Source organism: Vicia villosa, linkage group LG4, assembly GCF_029867415.1.
Source record: "Vicia villosa cultivar HV-30 ecotype Madison, WI linkage group LG4, Vvil1.0, whole genome shotgun sequence".
Classification (NCBI taxonomy): domain Eukaryota; kingdom Viridiplantae; phylum Streptophyta; class Magnoliopsida; order Fabales; family Fabaceae; genus Vicia; species Vicia villosa.
This window is the reverse complement of record NC_081183.1, coordinates 170238126-170252672: the sequence shown is the minus strand read 5'-3', so window position 1 is coordinate 170252672 and position 14547 is coordinate 170238126. Positions and strand designations below refer to the sequence as shown.

Sequence of the window (14547 nt, the reverse complement as noted above, 5' to 3'; positions counted from 1 at the left end):
GAGCATTATATATTATATTTTACATGACTAAGAACTATGATAAATCACTCCTAAAATATATGACACAATAACCATCCTACCCGGGAAACAAGCCAACTCGAATAACTGTCAGAACGCGTGAGCTGAAAAACATCTCAACTATCAAATTGAAAAACTTGCTCTCGCAAAGTTATTAAGAAAAATCTTAAATTAAAAATGAAACACTAATAATTAGTTCATATCAATTCTCTGATAAAACATTTACAATTTCTTTAATCCAAACTCCACAAATTATAAACGAGCACATAAGACAATAATGATAAATTAACAACTTATAAAAATGTTTCTCAATTATAATATCATTTATGATTTATGATGTTTTGCAGAAAACTCCATGTCCTTCAATACACTCATAAACTGCAATATATAAATGAAAAAAATTAGAAGATAATTAAAATATGAAATAAACATAAATTAATAAAATCTAAATATTTAGTATTAATATAATCACCGATCCATTAGAAGGAGCATCATTTGTTTCTGAACCCAAGACAGTGTTGTTAGAATGGAATATAGGAATGCTTGTCGAAGGGAATTGTGGAAACATTGATCCACCCAAAGTCGGAATGCCACTGTACATGGGAAAATAGTTACTAGCATACCCAACGCCATGATTCCATCTTGAACTTTGACTTGCATGTTTGACGGAGGAACTAACACCATACCCAAAACCGCGTGGTGTACCATTCTACAACAATCAAAACATAACAATGAACCAAATCAAATTAACATAGTATAACATTTTAAATCATAAGAACTTTCAACAATGTAATACAAATAAGTCATTACATTTTCGGTCTTTCTATCTAGACTTGAGGTTTTTTGGTTCCCATAATATTGTGTTGAAAAACCCGTTGTGTGCCCTTTTTCTCTATTGCGTTTAATACCAATGTTATCATCAGTATTATATCTACTATTTGATATCGAACTATAGTGGGTTTCTTCATTCATCTCGTGGCTTATAGACTCCTGAACATAATGCAAACATAATATAAGTATCAATTACAAGATTGAATATTTATATAATATATACAACTTACGTTTAAACGACTTAATTCATAATCACATTCGACATGTGAATCCTCCCCCTCCCCCTCATCTCCAATTGTGAAGTCAATTCCAGCAAGTACTGGGCACCTCCTTCTTGTGTGACTGGGCTTTCTACAGTGAGAACAATGTTTTTGCGGCTTCATGTAGGATTTTTTGTTTTTAGGGGCACCTTTGGTCTTCACAGTAATTGGATCGCCGGCAACATGATCATTTGCCTTACTCTTTCCATTTATATTTACTTCATTAATTTTTTTTTCTTTTATCACATAAACTACTCATACCTTTCAAAGCCTCTTTATAATCATACACACTCTTACACGAAACCTCACATAGCCTATTGAATGCAGCAGCAAGTGCCCCTTGACGAAACATGATCATTTTTTCCTCATTATTAACTTCTTCGAAGGTAAATGATGTGATGTAATCATTCTTTGCTGTTTTAGACCATCTTTTGCAAATCAAACTTTTAGGAAAAGCATCCATGTCCTCATACTTCATGACAGAAATAATGTGGGAACATGGAAGTCCTCTGTGTTCAAATCTTCTACAATCACATAAAAATTTATTTTGTGCCTTATCAAGATAAACCCAAAAAATTTCATCTTTGTTGCGGTATACATTTACTTTGAAAATTAGACTAATTCCAACATCAACCCGTTGAATGACAGATAACGCAGCAACACCCTCTATCGCAATTTTTACTTCTTTGAACTTTTTAGCAGTGAATATCTTTGAAGCTTCAAGCTCTAGTTCTGGCAAGGGAGTCGTCAAAACATGCTGATAATAAAACGAATTAAAATCTGCTTTAATTCATTATGCCTGTATTCTTTCAAAGCATGCTCAAAATTATGCAAGAAATCAACAAGGCTATTTTTGTGTTGAACATATTTCTTGATAAATGAATTCACACCTTCACACATCGATGTCGTTCTAACTCCCCACACAAAATGGTCTCGCATGTATGAACTAGCCCACATTTGTTTCAATTCATATGTTTTGATTACCCACTTATTCTTTGATACACCACAATCATCAATAACCCTTTTCCATTCAGATTCAAACTTTTCAGGTGTATAACTAGAATACATCAGTGTCTTGAACTCTTTTAAGAACCTTGCATTCTTCACATGTTTAATAGCATTTTGATGTAGATGCCATGAAAAAAGACTGTTAAGGTACAAGGCACATGAAAGAGAAAGGGATAAAATCCATTGATAATGTGAAAGCTGTATTACAGAGAGAGAGAAGAAGAAGCTTATTTTACATGGTAACAAGCTCTTAACATAAGAAGGAAAAAGGAAAATTAACTGTGGTAACTAACTCACAGTAAAAACAGAAAAAGAGTTCTTTACTATAATAGGTAAAATGGGCTTATAATAGAGAAGGCCCAAATAACCTAATAAAAGCCCAATAGTATCTAACATCCCCCCTCAAGGTGGACTGTGTAAATTACAAAGGCCAAGCTTGGTAAGGATGCCAATCAGGGTAGGTGCGTGGAGAGGCTTGGTAAACAAGTCAGCAAGTTGATTGGCACTTGAAACATGGAGAAGATGTATGAGCTTGGAATGTATCTTCTCACGAACCACATGACAATCGAGCTCGATATGTTTGGTCCGTTCATGAAAGGAGGGGTTGTGAGCAAGGTAGATAGCAGATTGGCTATCACAGTAAATGGAAGCCGGTTTAGGAAAATGAATAAGGAAGTCCTGAAACAGATTGTGCAGCCATTGAATTTCACAGGTAAGAGAGGCAAGGGATCTGTATTCAGCTTCTGTAGAAGATCTGGACACAGTATGTTGCTTCTTTGATTTCCAAGATATTAATGAGGATCCAAGTAAAACACAAAAGCCTGAAACCGATCTCCGAGTATCAGGGAATCTTGCCCAGTCTGAATCTGCAAAGGCACTTAGCTGAAGTGCACTGGATGCTGAAAAGAGGATGCCACGGGATGGACATGACTTAAGGTATCGAATGAGACGAATGGCAGCATCATAATGAGGTTGTAGAGGTTTGGAAAGAAACTGACTTAGATGTTGAACAGAAAAACAAATATCAGGACTGCTATTTGTTAAGTAAATCAATCGACCAATGAGTCTTCTGTAATTGGTTGGGTCAGCAAGCGGTGGTCCATCAGATGCAGTCAGTTTCAAGGAAGGATCAAAGGGGATGGGGGAGGGTTTTGAAGCAAGGTGGCCAATGTCTTGCAACAGTTTAAGAGTATATTGTCTCTGATTGAAAAAGATGCCCGAGGTATTTCTGTCAATTTCAAAACCTAAAAAATATCTCAAAGTGCCCAAATCTTTGATTTTAAACTTATTATCCAAGGAATGCTTGACTGAGTTGATAGTTTCTATGGGGATTTTTCCTTGGGGAAGATTCACAATAGTCCAAGTATTGTTGTCAGCAAGAGCTTGTAGCTCAGCACTCATAGCTTGCTTCCAACAGTCAAGTTTATTGGCTTGAGCAAAGTTTTTGGGTTCTTGTTGGGATGATAAAGAAAAACACAAGTTTTTATAAGAAGTGGTGCAATTATCATATGAAAGGACAGAGGATAAGGGATAAGAGGTATTAAATGTAGGGTGGCTGGTGGTATAGTGGAAACAGTGATAGTCTGCAAGGTAAGAGGGAGGAATGGAGGCTCGGGTGGAATGTCTAGTGGGCAAAGGAGTGCTAGGTTCAGGGGCTATGGTTTGTGCAGGTTCAGGGCCTGCAGACTGTGAAGGAACAGACTCTGTGTGTTGTTCAGAGTCAGAAAAAACAGGCTGAGGTGTATGATCAGCAGACTGCTAAGGATCAGAAATGGCAGGCTGAGGTTATGTAGGGTTAGCAGGGGGAGAATTAAATGAGTTTTGATCTAGAGGATATATATGTGCAGTGGGAGGAGGGATAAAAGAAGGGATAGGTGTGTCATCAAGGTTTTGAGGAATGTTAGGACAAGTTGGCTTAGGAGGAACAGTTTTGAAAGGGAAGAATGACTCATAAAAGACAACATTCCTTGAAAGAAAAATGGCATGAGTGGACAAGTCATAGAGGATAAATCCTTTAACACCTTCTTTATAGCCAAGAAACATAGATTTTCTGGCTCTAGAATCAAATTTGGTTCTATGGGCTTCAGTAGAGGTAGCATAGCATAGGCAATCAAAAACTTTTAAATGCATATAAGATGGGGGCTGTTGGAAGAAGATTTCATAAGGGCTTTTTAGTTTTAAAAGGGGTGATGGGAGTCTATTGATGATGTGGATGGCATGTTGCACACAATAGTTCCACATAGACAGAGGTAATTTGGAGTGAAAGTGGAGAGATCTTGCCACATTAAGAATGTGTTGGTGTTTTCTTTCCACCACACCATTCTGCTGTGGGGTCTCAGGACAGGATTTATGGTGAAGAATGCCTTTTTAAGAAAGGAAAAGGGCTAAGGTTAGGAACTCAGTTCCATGATCAGATCTAAGACATTTGAGAGAGCTACCAATTTGATTTTAAATATAGGCAATAAAATTGGTAAGGTGAACTTTGGTTTGGTCTTTGGTTTTTAGAAAGATTACCCAAGTATATCTTGTGAAATCATCCACTAGTGTTAGAAAATATCTATGTCCTAGCAGTGAAATAGTAGAGTAGGGCCCCCATAAATCAGCATGCAACAATTCAAAGGGTGCAGTAGTATGAATAGTACTATTAGGAAAGGAAAGTTTCTTTTGTTTAGCATTATGACATGAATCACAAGGCGCCAAAAAAGGCTTACAAGGAATAAAAGGAAAAAGCCTATAAATGTGTTTCAAACCTAATCCAGATATGTGGCCTAACCTGTAATGCCGAAGTTCAGAAGAATTGTTATTGACATGAGTACAAACAGAATTTTGTCTATGAGATTCAAGGATGTAGAGATCTTTGTGCAAATTAGTTATACCAATCAGTCTCTTGGAGGTGTTCTGCAAAATATGGCAGGTATTAGAAAAGAAAGATAAATGATAATTAAGGTCAGAAATAAGTTTAGCTACAAAGATGAGATTGACATTGAATGAGGGTATCTAAAGCACATTATGGATGGTAAGGGTGGGAGATAGAACAATGCTACCAGAGATGGAAGCAGTGATGTTTAGGACATTTGGTAGAGTGACAGGGATGGGTGGGATGTGTTGGTGTGTGCTAAATGAGTCAAGGTGAAAAGTGATATGATCGGTGGCACCGGTATCAAGTATCCAAGGAATGGAGTGCTTACCAGTATCAAGTGAAGAGTTGGTGTGCAAAGCCAAAGGTGTGCTGGTCACGGAATTGGTGGCAGAGGGAGGTTTTGACTATTGGAGAAGCTCTAAGATGTTGTTGTACTGCTCCTGCGTAAAACCAAAACTTGAATTCATGGAACTTGCAGAAGAATTCTCAGAGACAGTGTTGGCGGAGGAAGGACGAGGCTTGTTCTTGAATCCGGGTGAGTAGCCATGTTTAACAAAACATGTATCAATTGTGTGATTAGTACGCCCACAATGAGTACAGATACGATTAGGCCTAGAAGAGGCAGGTTTTGCCTTGGAATTAGGATTCCATGTCTTGTTCCCACCATTGGACTGAGTGGCATTGATCTGAGAGGGAGCAGAAGGAGTAGTAATGTCTTCAGGGACCAAGTCAAGAGCTCCAGTAGGATTCAATTCACGTTCTTGTTGAATAACAAGAGAGAACGCACGATCAATGGTTGGTAGAGGCGACATCATCATAATCTGCGACTTGGAGGATGCAAATTTTTCATTCAAACCCTTCAAGAAATGAATCACATAATCTTCTTCACGATGTTGTTTGATAGATGAAATTGCGCCACAAGTACACGAAATAGCACAAGAACATGATAAAATTGGACGATAGGATTCTAACTCATCCCAGAATACCTTCAACTGAGTAAAGTAATCGGAAACAGATAAGGTACCTTGGCGGAATTTGTAAACATCTTCTTAGATATCAGAGATTCGAAACACGTCGCTCTGAGCAAATCTTGTTCGAAGGTTCGTCCAAACACCAGATGCAGTTTGAATCCAAAGAACAGACCTGGCGATTGATTCAGAGATGGAACGAAAAATCCATGCGAGAACCATTGTATTGCAGTGTATCCAAGGTGCGTGAAGAGGATCAGTAGGTAAGGGTTTGGGTAAAGATCCATCAATGAATTGGTGCTTGTTCTTGGATATGAGAGCAATTTCCATCGAACGAGACCAAGAGTGATAATTTGTGGCTGTTAGAAGGGGAGAAACAAGAATGAGTGCCGGATTCTCATTAGGGTGAAGATAGTAAGGGTTTGCGGAATTTGTGGCAAAGTCAGAGAAATTCACCGCGGCCATTGTTAAAGAAAGGAGGTTGAAGAAGAAGATCAATGGCGAGGGAAGCGTTTTGCTCTAGATACCATGTTAAGGTACAAGGCACATGAAAGAGAAAGGGATAAAACCCATTGATAATGTGAAAGCTGTATTATAGAGAGAGAGAAGAAGAAGCTTATTTTACATGGTAACAAGCTCTTAACATAAGAAGGAAAAAGGAAAATTAACTGTGGTAACTAACTCACAGTAAAAACAGAAAAAGAGTTCTTTACTATAATAGGTAAAATGGGCTTATAATAGAGAAGGCCCAAATAACCTAATAAAATCCCAATAGTATCTAACAAAGACGATGTGTTGAATTTGGAAATATAATTCTAATAGCTTCTCTTATTGATTTATCCCCATCAGTAACAACGACTTTGGGATGTTTTCCATACATGGCCTTTACAAACATATCTAAAACCCATTTATATGTCTCTGTTGTTTCATCGCAAAGTAAAGCCGATGCAAAAATGGTCGTTTCTCAATGGTGATTAAATCCACAAAATATTACAAGTGGCTTGTCATATTGATTCTTTTTATAAGTTGTGTCAAATACAACCACATCACTAAAGCATTCATAATCAAATCTTCTGATAGAATCGGACCAGAAAATATTTTCTAACCGCCCGTCATCTGTAAAGGTAAACTCCGAAAAAAAGGCTGAATCACTATCAGCTTTTCCTTGAAAATAACTCAAAGTGGCAAAAGTATCACCACCTTCAATTCTTACCCTTCCTTGATGATGAGTATAGTTGTATAGGTCTTTTTTAATAAATCCAAGACTTTCATGACCTCCTTTTTGCTCCATCAAAAAGCCCAATATATGATAAGTTCTAACGCCTTGTGAATGCAAACCATTGACAACTTGTTTATCCGCTTCACTTAATTTACGATAATTGGGAATCAAATGAATAAAACGTGCAGGAGTTAATTCATGGTTATGAGATGACTCAAATTTAGTAACTCTCCAAAGCGTACGAACATAATCATAAGTTACTCAAAATCTAGCAAGACAACCAGTTCGCATAGTTGGCCGATATTTATCCTCATTCTTCTTATTTTTTCTTTCACTCTTTCCTTCTTTATTGCAAAGTAATTGACGAACAACAATTTTCCTTTCATGATCGCGTACAACATCGTCTTTCCTTACCGCAAATCCATGGAAATGCGCATATGTTATGTAAAATTGTATCGCTTCTTCCTCTGTGCTAAATTCCATAGCTCTTATATCTTCATCTGTAACTTCACTGAAACATTTATGACCATTACAATCCTCTTTCTCCAACGTATCTCTATCACTACCATCACCGTTAACACTGGTGAATTCCACCTCTTCACCGTCACTATCGAGATGCAAAGTTGATTCACTATATGTAGACATTTTAAAATAAATCCTGAAATAAGAGAGAATAAAACAACATTGTTTCATACATAAATCATAGTATAACACAAAACACTAATATCAATTTATACTTTTCATGTTTTAATATATAATAAATCAAATAGCAACACTAAAACAATTTTAAAACTAAGTTTATGGAACCAAAAGATTAACATAGGAGATGCCAATTTATACTCTATTTGAATAAACATACATTTTAATTAAGGTGACAGAATCATATAAGTAATTATATATAAGTTATTTACACAATAAAGATATAATATAATTTGATTTCATAAGCTGTCATGTAAAGTTTATATAATATAACTAGATGAGTTAAATAAGTAAATCCATCTTAATAAGAACAAATGATCTCTAGAATTAAAAATCACCAATCACATTAATCTTCAAGGATAATTTCAAGACCAAATTGATCTATCAAAAAACAAAAAATATTAACATGTTTTTATACTTTAAATTACACAAATCATTTCAAGTAATTTTAAAACCAAATTACCTAATATCTACACAATTTAATGAATAAAACAATGATTAACCCATAGTAATTAGACCGCATTATTTACCTTGAATCAAGAGAAATCCAATTTCAATACCTAGGTGTATCTCCCCATTCAATAAACACACTCCTTGCCGATAACATATAACATTTCTTTCTATATAGATAATAATAATAATAATAATAATAATAATAATAATAATAATAATAATAATAATATTTCTCCTTCCCTATTTTCGATTACATATCATTTCTTCGTATATAAGGGGCATGAGACACAAAGTTAAGTTAAATAAATATGGATAACTTAACATTCATACCTAGTACAGATACGTTTCCAATTTCATCAAGAGCCTTGCATACAGAAATTGCAGTACCTTCCTCGCGTCATAGACAACAAAGAAGGAAGAAGCTGATTTTCTACATTTACATAATGGTTTCAGTGAAACAATTTTTCTTAATTAAAATTCTTATACAATTTAAGCAGATGACATCAATGATAAAAATTCCATTCAAAATAATAATTAGCTCAAAGACAAATCTTAATTAAAAAAGCCAAAGACAAACCTTGAAATAAAAAAGCCAAAGACAAACCTTAATATATAATAATTAGCTCAACAAAATATTTTCCTCATGTAGTCATTCAAAATCTAATTGAAACGTGTGTATTGATCCTTATAATTTTTATCCTCGGGTACATATAGCTAGAACTTAACCGAAAAACGCATCTCTGGAATATGAATCTATGAACTTAAATTGATAAATTTAATATACTTCATAGACTAATTTGGTGAAATTCATATACTTCAAGAATTACTTATTAATTTTGTATACTTTATGGATTAAGCACCATATATACAAGAATAATTAAACCACAAAAATTAAATCACATAGCAGGAAACACACCAAACTACACCACAATTACTACTTATATTCATTGTACCAACAGATTGATGATAAATTTTAATGACTCAACATATAAGTTTAATAATTGAAAGAAATAATAATGAACACTCTATCCTTGACTCTGACAGCTTAAATTTAACAGTCATAATAAAGGCAACCAATAGATGAACTTAGAAGGCAGTTTGACAAGATTCTTATAATATTACTTCTATTACCGAAACATGGTACAAAATACCCTATTGACTAAAACTCTATGACAGAATCATTAGCCCACCTCTCATTACTTTCATGCTTGGCTGGATCTCATTCAGATTTCCATCTTGTGCAAAGGGCGATGCAAAATGCCCAAGGGTTAGGATTTTAGAATCTTTATGATAAGATATCTTTGAATTATTATTCACAAATTTAAAGAATGATTCGTAATAATAATAAGATATGAATAAACCACCAAATCCATTTCACACCCATATATATCACAGATTGATAACTATCCATAAAAGAATTAGATTTCATATAATCAGCATTTTTAAAAATATAAGAATCTGATGAAGATAAAATCTATTTCTATTCCAATTTTAAAAACCTAATGAAAAAAATACAGATGTCCATGAATTCATCCAAAGCAAAATGATTCACTAATTTTTGTAATATAACAATACCTAAATAAATAGTTGAACTTTAACAAATTCACATTAAAACTCTGTTCCACGAATAGTCGTATAAATTTTAACAAAAATTTATGTGAGAATTCAATTTCTTATAACAACTCAGATTGTAGTATAAATAAATACAAAATTCATTCAGAATTTAACAATTACCTTTAAATTTTGAGTAATTTCACAAATTGGTCAAAATCTTCTTATCTCCGGATTTTGTTGAAGTAACATTCAAAAGTTTTTGAACCTAGGAAGAAATACACATGGTAGAAAACCTAGAAGAAAGAGATGAAGATGCAGAGGAGAGAAAGGAATATAAAAGTCTTTTAGAAAAATATAACAGTAAAAATTTAAAATCATATATTATTAATAATAATTTATAAAAAATAAAAAATAAAATTTGGATGCCACGTCACTTTGGTAAATTACCCCTCCTTTTTTCAAGGCAACTAAGAAAAAACCTATATATAAATAGCAAAATATCTTAAAAAGCTAAACCCTTATTCAAGAAAGTAAAAACAGAAGGTTTTACTTTACATGAATCAAGAAGCTAGAAAAAAGGTTTTATCGATAAAGAGATTAAGATAAAGATCATTATGGATGAAAATAGTGAAAGACGTGTGATGTTGTTTGGTGTGAACATCGCAGCAAAACGTTCTACAACTAATTACACCATGAACGACAGTTCCAACACTGAGGATGAGAAACACAGTGAGATGGAGCTTTGTTCGTTGGACAAGCAAGAGGATGATGGGGAGGATGATAGTGATGATGAGAGGAATGAAAATACGGATTCTAGTCAGAGTTCCAACCCTGAAAACCGAAAAAAAGGTGCGTATTTGGTTTCCATGAGTTTTTACCATGGGAAGACTTTAGTATTTAGGGTTTCAACTTGCATGTATAGAAATTTGTTGATTATATTTTATGAGAATTTAAATAAACTTTACTGTTGCATTATAGTGAAACAATGGACCAAGGATGAACACAAGGCGTTTTTGGTAGGTTTACAAACGATGGGGAAAGGTAAATGGAAGGATATATCAAGGAACTATGTGAAGACCAAGACTTCTACTCAAGTTGCCAGTCATGCTCAAAAGTTTTTTCTCAGAAAAAAAACATTTGAAAAAACTAAACGCGAGAGCGTTTTCGATATGATGCTTGTATTGTTTCTTTTTTTATGTGATTTTTTTTACTATCCGCATATTATGTGTGAAAATTGATGACTATATTCTTTAATATGATAGGATTCTGAAGATTCAGAAACTCGGACTTCTTCTCCTTCGGGGCAACCGTCCCCCGGCAAGTCTATTTAGAGGTAAGTCTAGAAGTTACATTGATTGCATATGATGTTTGGCTATGGTTTCTAATTTTTACAACTTATTTTTGCAGGTATTTTTTTCCTTTGATGTTGTAACAGAGAAAGTGCTATTATGAAGAGATCAGCATCAGAGGCTATTGTTTGGTAGATGTATATATTACTTACATTAGGTTGTTAGACTAACTAACTAATCAGCTTAACTAACTAGTGTGATTAATATATACATCTAACAAACATTCTTTAGTTTTATTTTTGCTTGAGCTGTTAGTTATTATTATAATTTGAACATGATAGTGATCATGTGGTTTTCTTTATTCTTTTGAACATCAAATTGTTCAATTTTATTTCAGTGCTTAGTCTATTTGAATGACTCACTTGTTATGGTTGCTTCTCTCAATGCATTTGCACTTTCAAGAAATAAGTTACTATAATTATTCACAACCTACCATTGGATTCCACATTAGTGATTGGATTTCACTTTTGTCCTTGTCAAAGTGAGTCCTGTGAAACCAAGATTCTAGCATTCTCTTGAGGTCAGTTGCTCCGTGGAAGCACTCAAACATATAGGCAACACTAAAATCAAATGCTACATAAAGATATCAAGATAATGACCCGTTTTAATCCAAAAACAGAAATGCAGCCAGTGTCTAGTAAAAACTACTCTTTTATAAAGGAAATTAAGATGAACCACTCAAAGAAATTAAGAGGAAGTTCAACAAACTTCAAACAAGATAGGAACACAGGCTTTTATCTAATGTGTCCGGACTTGAACTAGAGAACTGCAATGTGTTTGACTGATGTGATAACCAACTACACCATGAAACCAGCTAGTAGTTGAAACAACAGCTTGTTAAAAGGTCAGTTACAGTTCATATGAATTTTCTGAGTCATTCACATTTGCCCATAAATTCTTATTTGAAAATTATGCCTATACTAATTTTATTACTTCTTGATTTTAGAGTGATAAAATTCTTTATTTTTAAACTTTTTTATTCATTTTATAAATTTTGAAATTTCAAAAGCAGTAATCAATTTACACACCAAAACACACACTTAAAAAATTATACTATCTCAATATTTTCACACCAAAACACACACTTAAAAAATTATACTATCTCAATATTTTCACACCAAAACACACACTTAAAAGATTTTTCTGTTGAAACACCTACCACCACACTTAGTCTACGGAGGGTCATAACTAAGCTTAAAGTTATAATCCTCAAGAACTTTTAACCACTTACATTGTCATGTGCTTAGCTCCTTTTAGTCAAACAAATACTATAAAGCTTTATGGTAAGTGTACATCTTAATATATAGAATAGAATCATGCAAATGATGTATCCACATCTTAATGGTAGAAATTAGAGCGACTAAACTTAAATCTTAAGTGAGATATGTTTTGGACCAGTCATTAGTCCAAAACGAGAAGGTCCAATTATTAGTTTTAACCACTTCACTAAAAGATCAAGGGTACAATTAAGAGTGGTAAAACGGGTCCGGTTTGTTGAGCATGCCCGTTTTTCCGCACTTTTATGTGGGGTGGGTCAAGGTTTTAGGCCTTCATCCTCTAGTGTGACCCCCCGCCCCGTTTTTTTATGCGGACTTTTACAAGCATGAGAATTAACATAAATTTTAAATTTTTAGGCTTAAAAAGTAAAGTGCAGTGCTCGCGGGCTTAGTCCGCCCTCACTTCTTGCCGGACGGACTATTATTTGAGGCCCGCACCCTTAACAATAACTGCCCCGCTCTGCCCTATTTTTTGCGGGCTTTTGCGGGACGGGCCTAAACGGGGCGGGCATGCCCGTTTGCCACCCCTAGGTACAATACAACCTCACTCTAGAACTTCATAGTAGAACCATGTGAGGAGTTGATGCTTCCTGTTGGATGTCATCACACAATCTCATGTGTTCCACATCGAAAAGGTATGGGACATCCATCAAAACGGTATGAGACATCCATTACCATCACTCATATGTAAAGCATCTCACGTGAGACTTAAAGTATTATCTCTCTAACGATAACTCTCATACCATATTTAGAGCATTTCTGCGGAATATTTTTTAAGTATTGCTACAACATGGCACAACACAAAAGTTACTTGGGCCCTAGTAATTCAGAGGTTCGTGCCGAGAGGTCATGGCACTGGTCAAATATTGTTTTCATAAGGAATCGAACTCGGTATTTCCTGAACTTCATCCTTAGCAAGAACTCGTTTACCACTTGAGCCCAATTACTTAGTTTACTTGACTTTCTTTTGTTTGCAATGTTTTGTTCTATGTTTTCCTGAATCAACTATATATGTGTGTGAAATATACAGGGTGAAATGTTTATGCAATGTCTACTCATTTGATAGTAACTACAAATAATAAAATTATTTCAAAATCATTTATAAAATTCATAGTATTAAGTAATAAAATTTTATTGAAAAATAATGATAAAATATTAAATAAACATAAAAAATTTTAATTGAAAAATTGACGTAAAAACGTTAAAAATTAAATTAAATAGTTTTTTAACATAAAATTATTATTTAAAAATTGATTAATTAATTTTAGAAAAATAAATATTTAATTAATAAAATAAAATGAATAAATTAGCTTAATTTAATCAAGGACATTTAGGTCATTATCATAAAATAAGACACTTCTTTTTCTTTTATTTCTCTCTTTTTTCTTTTGTACCAAACAACCTATCAAATTTACTTTATTTTTCAATTGATTAATTAATTTTAGAAAAATAAATATTTAATTAATAAAATACAATGAATAAATTAGCTTAATTTAATCAAGGACATTTATGTAATTATCATAAAATAAGACACTTCTCTCTCTTTTATTTCTCTCTTCTTTCTTTTGTACCAAACAACCTATCAAATGTACTCTATTTCTCATCTTTTTTTCTCTCTTTTCACACTTTTTTTCACATATTTCTCTCTTTACAATTTCTTCTCTCAACCAAACACACCCTTAAGGATATTCTTTACCTTAAAAAATTCAATGCATATTTCTCTTAAAATCACGTGTTTTAGGAAACTCACTTACTCTGAACATAACTCTTACATGGACAACTTACTAAACAACTACTCCACTTAAAGATTTTAAAATTATTCACATGTGCTCGATGTGATCTTCCTTAATTTTAGAGCATAAATATAGGAACATTACAACAAAATAATCTAAGAATGGAAAATACAATTCATGTAGTCCATAAATACCAAAAAGGCATGTAGTCCATAAATACCGAAAGGCATGATCAAATATTCGCAATGCATTTGAAATTTACTCTAATCTTAGAGGAGTTTGTTTTATGGATTATAAATTTATTCTCAGAAATATAAG

General features: G+C 33.7%; 1 protein-coding gene and 1 long non-coding RNA gene across 2 annotated transcripts; one reads left to right on the top strand and one right to left on the bottom strand.

The window, feature by feature from the left end:
• Positions 1-6772: 6772 nt before the first annotated feature.
• On the bottom strand, positions 6773-10193 carry LOC131600262 (uncharacterized). The gene is made up of 3 exons (XR_009283080.1): positions 10051-10193; positions 8647-8746; positions 6773-7822 (listed from the first exon to the last, which is right to left on the bottom strand). It is a non-coding gene; the product is annotated as an uncharacterized LOC131600262 (long non-coding RNA).
• Positions 10194-10484: 291 nt separating this feature from the next.
• LOC131598300 (transcription factor MYB1R1-like) lies at positions 10485-11201 on the top strand. Its single transcript, XM_058870916.1, has 3 exons — positions 10485-10719; positions 10849-11048; positions 11133-11201. The coding sequence occupies exons 1-3, from the start codon at positions 10485-10487 to the stop codon at positions 11199-11201; spliced, it is 504 nt and encodes a 167-aa protein (XP_058726899.1).
• Positions 11202-14547: the final 3346 nt, after the last annotated feature.

Coding starts and splice junctions, on each gene's coding strand:
- LOC131598300 (XM_058870916.1), top strand. CDS start 10,485: ATGGATGAAAATAGTGAAAGACGTGTGATGTTGTTTGGTGTGAACATC. Junction 10,720..10,848: donor CCCTGAAAACCGAAAAAAAG/GTGCGTATTTGG, acceptor GTTGCATTATAG/TGAAACAATGGACCAAGGAT. Junction 11,049..11,132: donor GCGTTTTCGATATGATGCTT/GTATTGTTTCTT, acceptor TTAATATGATAG/GATTCTGAAGATTCAGAAAC.